Source organism: Penaeus vannamei, chromosome 15 (assembly GCF_042767895.1).
Source record: "Penaeus vannamei isolate JL-2024 chromosome 15, ASM4276789v1, whole genome shotgun sequence".
NCBI classification, from domain to species: domain Eukaryota; kingdom Metazoa; phylum Arthropoda; class Malacostraca; order Decapoda; family Penaeidae; genus Penaeus; species Penaeus vannamei.
The window spans coordinates 24,362,322-24,368,597 of record NC_091563.1 but is presented as its reverse complement, the minus strand read 5'-3'; the positions used below and the strand labels follow the sequence as shown (position 1 = coordinate 24,368,597).

General features: G+C 37.5%; 1 protein-coding gene across 1 annotated transcript in view; it reads left to right on the top strand.

Annotated features, from left to right (window-relative positions):
- Nucleotides 1-289: 289 nt before the first annotated feature.
- LOC113803219 (putative inactive carboxylesterase 4) overlaps nt 290-6,276 on the top strand; it is a gene marked incomplete at its 5' end in the record, with an annotated part of 10,172 nt that continues 4,185 nt past the window's right edge. Inside the window, 1 exon segment of the mRNA XM_070130200.1 lies at nt 290-442. Coding sequence (XP_069986301.1) covers nt 290-442 — 153 coding nt within the window.

Genomic DNA, 6,276 nt, shown 5'->3' with positions numbered 1-6,276 from the left:
TCTTTCTCTCTCTCTCTCTCTCTCTCTCTCTCTCTCTCTCTCTCTCTCTCTCTCGCTCTCGCTCTCGCTCTCGCTCTCTCTCTCTCTCTCTCTCTCTCTCTCTCTCTCTCTTTCTCTCTTTATATATAATATATATATATACATATATATATATATATATATATATATATATATATATATATATATATATATATATATATATATATATATGTATATATATTTATATATATATACTAGACCTTAGAACCTCCCTCTCCTCCCAGACTCTAGAACCTTCTCCCTCCCCCAGACTCGAGCACGGAGAAGGTGGCGTACCCGGTGGTGGTGTACGTGCACGGCGAGTCGTACGAGTGGGGTTCGGCCAGCCTGTACGACGGCTCCGTGCTGGCGGCGCTCGGCAGGCTCATCGTCGTCACCATCAACTACAGGCTGGGCATCCTGGGTGAGTAGGATTTCAGGTTCAGTTTGGCTGAGGTGGATGGGTGGGTGGATAGAAGGGTAGATGGGTGGGCAGGTGGCCAAGCTCGTCGCCGTCACCATCAACTAAGGTAAGGTGGATGAGCGGAAGGGTGGATGGGTGAAGAGATGGGTGGACGGTGGGCCGCCGTCGTTGCCAATTATATGCCTGGGTATACTTTGTGAGTCTACCTTCGGTTTTATTTTCGGTAAGGTGGATAGCTGGAGGAGTACTTAGGTGGGTTTTATACTTTTGTAAGCGGATAGGTCAAAGGACAGGTGGACGGCTGGCTGAATAGGGTGAATGGATAGGGAAAGGTTTGGTGATCAGGGAGACGAGTGGACAGTGAGTAGGGGACGGCTGGACGAGAGGTAATTAGGGCGAAATGTCGACTAGGTGACCAAGTGGATGACGTTGATGGGAGACTCATCGTCCCTCGTCAACTATCGACCAGGTGAGCTGGGTACGTGGGTGGATGGAACTTTTTTCATGACTACGGCATGGAAGTTATGTTTTTGGCAGCGTTGGTGAGTTTGTACGTTTTTCCCCGTTGGTTAGCAGGACAACTCAAAAAGTTATGAAAGATATTTACCAGAGGTGTCTCTTAGCCCAACTTAGCTGCCATTAGATTAGTGGTGACCCGGATCATGGTGCGGATCCAGAAGTTTTTGTTGCATCACTGACCCTATTGCTTGGCGGAGGTATGCGCACTCTGAGTGTTTCTAGTTTATTATATTTTGAGTTACTCTTCCTTTGGGGTCGCCTCAGAAATATGGTAAGTCTGAGAGATACTGAATATAAAATTTGTATCCTTCTTTTGTAATTTCATCTGCCACTGCTTCCTTTTAATCTAAAATCACGCGTAGTTATTTTGATTTCTCTCATTTCGCACGTATACAGGTTTACTACTAGTCTACGCAATTCTCAGCCTATGTCGTTTTCGTTTTTTGCGTTGGCAATTGTCACGTCGTTTTCCCTTTCTACATATTTTTTTCTACTTCCTCTACTTCTCTTTCATTTTTTCTTAGTCGCCTTCGTCAGTGTTTGCTTCATCATCATCATCTTCCCCTCCTTCTTCTTCACCTCTTCCTCTTCCTTTTCCTCCTCATTATCATCATCCACCTCCTCGTCTTCCTCCTCCCCCTTCTTTTCCTTCTCGTCCTTCTTCTTTTTCTTTTTCCTCTTTTACCTCCTCCATTTCCTCCATATTTTTAACCATATTTTTATTTCATTTTTTATTATCATCGTTATCATCATCATTACCATTATCATTTTAACCATCATTATTATTGTTATCATTGGTATTTTTACTATTATCATTATTATTATTATTATCATTACCATTACCATTATCATCATCATTATTATTATTATCATAAATATTATTACTATTATTATTATTATTATTATTATTATTATTATTATTATTATTATTATTATTATTATTATTATTATTATTATTATCATTATTATTACTATTATTATTATTATGATTATTATGATTATTATTGTTATTATTATTATTATTATTATTATTATTATTATTATTATTATTATTATTGTTATTATTATTATTATTATCATTATTATTATTATTATTATCATTATTATTATCATTATTATTATTATCATTACTAACATTACTATTATTTCTATTATTATCATTACTATTATTTTTATTATCATCTTTATTATCATCATTATTATTATTATTATTATTATTATTATTATTATTATTATTATTATTATTATTATTATTATAATGATAATAATGATAATCATCATCATATTATTATTATTATTATTATTATTGTTATCATTATTATTATCATTATTATCATTATTATTACTATTATCATCCTATTATTGTTATTATTATTATTATTATTATTATTATTATTATCACTTTTATCATTATGTCTGTTATCATTATTACCATTATTATTATTATTTTTTGTCACTGGTATTATTATCAATATTACTACTGCTATTACTATCATGATCATCATCATTGTTACCGTTATTACTTTTATTATTATTATTGTTGTTGTTGTTCTCTTCCCCCTCCTTCTCCTCCTCCTTCTTATTTTTCTTCTCCTCCTCCTAATCCTCCTCCTTCTCTTCTTCCTCCTCTCCCACCTCTTCTTTTTCCTCCTCCTCCTCCTTCTTCTTCATCGTCATCCTCTTTTTCTTCTTTTCCACTCCATTCCTTCTTTTCCTCATCCTCCTCCTTCTCCACTTCCTTTCCATTACATCTTTTCCTTCCCTCATTACACCTTCTACCCCCCCTTCCCCATTCCAATAAATAACAATCAAAATGTTCAATTTTATTCGTACTGATTCCTAAAATCTGCATCTCCCTTTTCTTTATCTTCTTTAACGCCCATTTATCCAGCCTTTCTTCCCTCTGCCTCACTTCCCACCGGTTATCACCCCTTGTTATTTATCCATTCATAACTCTGCCATGCTTTTCTCTGCAGCATCCTTCAGCCTTGTACGTAATCCTATTTGCCTTATCCCTTTTTCCTCATACACAAACGGATGATCCTTGTTCACACACGGTCCTTCCCTCACCCCCCCCCCTCCACCTCCTACCTAATTCCTATCAATCCTCTTTGCGTCCCTCTCCCCTCCCTCTCTCTCCTCCATCCTCCTAGCCTCTCTGCTCCTCCTCCTTCCCTCAGTGCAGTCCTCTCGCCTCCCTGCCTCCCCTCCCCTCTATCCATCCCTACCCCCTTACCCTATCAATCTTCATGACCCCATCCACCCCCCTATACCCCATCCCCCGTCGCAAGCAGGTAATATCCTTAAAACAACAAATTGCACTTTATAATTGCCTCAAGTTACGTCCTTGTCTTTAGAGGTATGACAGGATGTTGGTGCGACAAAGGGTGAGGGGTGGTTAGTGGGAAAGGAGGGGGGGGGATAGGGAAGGGGGAGTTATTGGGGAAAGGGGGAGAGGGGTTAGTTGGGGGAAAGGGAGGGAGAATTCGTAAGGGAAAAGAGAGGGCAAGTTAGTGAGGGGAAAGGAGGGGGAGTCAATGGGGTAAATGGGAGAGATAGTTTGTGGGGAAAGGGAAGAAGAGGAGAAGGTGAATGGGAAGAAGAAAGGGAGGTTTGGAGTTGAAGGGGAAGGACGGGGAAATAGAAGGGGAATGTGGAGATGGAATTAGGGATAAAAGAGAAGATGGATTTCGTGAGAGGTAAGAGTAATGTTATTGGGGGGTGAGGAGGAGATAGAATTGGGGAGGGGGTTCACGGTTCGAATGGGGATTGAGGGGAAGGGAGGAGTTAAAGGGGGTAGGTGGAGTTAAAGAGGAGGAGGAGGAAGAAGAGGGAGGCGTGGAGTCAGTAAGGGGAAGGGCTAGGAGAGGGGGATAAGCTCTTCTTTTGAAGTTCTATTAATTGTCGTCGCCAGAATAGCCTCTTTGACAGCAAGTTGCCACCGCCTCTTATGCTGAGCGGGTGCCATAACTCTGTTAAAGGTCACAAATAGGCTTGGTCAAAGTGGTAGCTTGTACCTATCAGCCCATGTATATACTGCATGCATTTATAGTTTAAATTGTATATGAGCAGTCGCTTGCCCCGATCTCTATTCAGGGGTTGCTCTTGCCCTCCGCCTCCCTTTGCTGTGGACAAGGAGTGGCGGGGACGAATCCACCCCGCCTCAACCCGGAAATATCCCCCTCTCTCCCCCTTCAGTGGGTGACGGAACTGTTTGGAAATATTATTAAACTAACACATCATACTACGCTATCAAAATAGATATCTCCCTCGTTATTAAAAAACACGAAATCGGGCGATAGCGTAGACTTTCTCACGTTCTCCGGTTGATCCCACAAATTATCTACGGCCACGGAAGTCTCATTCTTATTGCATGTTGGAATAAGGCTAGATATCACCAACGACAAGCCCTGTAACGAGAGCTACCGCGTCGCCGTTGGTTGTTCAAGAAAGCAGGGAGGCAAGGACACGTTCTGGGGGTCATACATGCCTGATTACTAAGTCCTCCCAATGTAGGATAATGTCACTACCAGTCTTATACAGTATATATGGTCTACAGTATGAGCTTAAACATTTATTCATACCAAACTTTTTATCATCATTTAAAAACCATACGATTATATACTTATGCATACTTACACTCATATATACCATGCTGAAATATTTTCAGAACAACTTTTTACCATCAGTTAACAATTATACATGCATAATACATGCACATACTGATACATACTTCATACTTATAACAAATCACTGATAGCATTGGGTTTTCATAGACTGCAGACATTATGTCACTGTACAGCAGAGAACTTGAGAGACAAAGACAGTAAAAGAGACAGAGACAAAGATAAAGGGAGACTAAGCAAGAGAGAGAGAAAGAGAAAAAATAAGTTAGAAAGAAAGTAAATGAAACGAGCGGAGTTTTAAAGAGAGTTAAAGGAACGATAGAGAGTATTAAGAAAAACATTAAAGAAACAAAAAATGCAAAGTTATGTTTATGTACGAGAATGAATATCAACGAACAAAACAAAAAGTAAGAATATAATGATGAAGATGATAATGATAATGAATATATTAATAATGAAAGTAGGTATGATAATGATAAGATTAACAATAATGATAATAATAAAAAAGTTGATGACAAAGATAAGATAATGACGATAATAGTGATGATAATAATAGTGATTATAATGATATGATAGTAAATAATGATAATGATAATAATGATAATAATAATAATACCAATAATAATAAAAAGGATGGCAATAACAATAATAATAATAATAATAAAGATAATGGTAATGCCAATAATAATAGTAATAATAATGACAATAATGATAATAATGATTTTGAAGATGATAATGATATTGGTAATCAATATGATAATATATTAATAATGGTAACTCATAAATGATAAGAGTTATGATGATGGTAATACTAATGATTATATTGATAACAAGAATAATAATAGAAACAATAATAATGATAATAGTAATGATGATAATGATACTAGTAATAATAATGATAACAAATAAGACAACAACGACAAAAATGATAATGGTAATGATATCATTGTTATTATTAATAGTAGAAGTAGTGGCAGTATCAGTATTATTGATTTTATTATAATCATCATTATCATTATAATCATTATCTTCATTATTATTGCTAGCATTATTATTGCTATCATTATAATCATCATAACTATTATCATCATCATTACTTTTATTAGGCTCATTATTAATATTGGTATCATTAACAAGAGTAATGATTATAATGATAAGAACAATAATGATGAAAAATAAGAACATGAAAAAATAAAAAGCAAAAGCATAAGGTGCGATTTCTAACAAAAGAAGAGAAGGAGTAAATACCATCACAGTGTAATGATCAGGCGACAAGAACAGCCAGGCAGTCTCGCCACGTTCAGGGGTTCACATAAAGAGAAGAAACTTGCCGATGGGAGAGGGAGATAAAATGGGGGAGGGAGAGGAGAGAAGGAAAGGGAGAGAGGTCAGATTCTCTTGCAGTATTGTCTCCGCGTTTCTTTCTGTTTGTCTTTGTCTGTCTGGCTGGCTGTCTTTCTATGTTTGTCTGTCTGTCTGTTTGTCTCTATCTCTCTCTGTCTCTGTCTGTCTGTCTGTCTGTCTGTCTGTCTGTCTCTCTCTCTCTCTCTCTCTCTCTCTCTCTCTCTCTCTCTCTCTCTCTCTCTCTTTCTCTCTCTCTCTCTTTCTCTCTCCAACTTCCTCCCCCCTCTCTTTCTCTCCTTCTCTTCCTGCACATCCTTCTTCGCCGATCCCTGCTGTGCACATTCT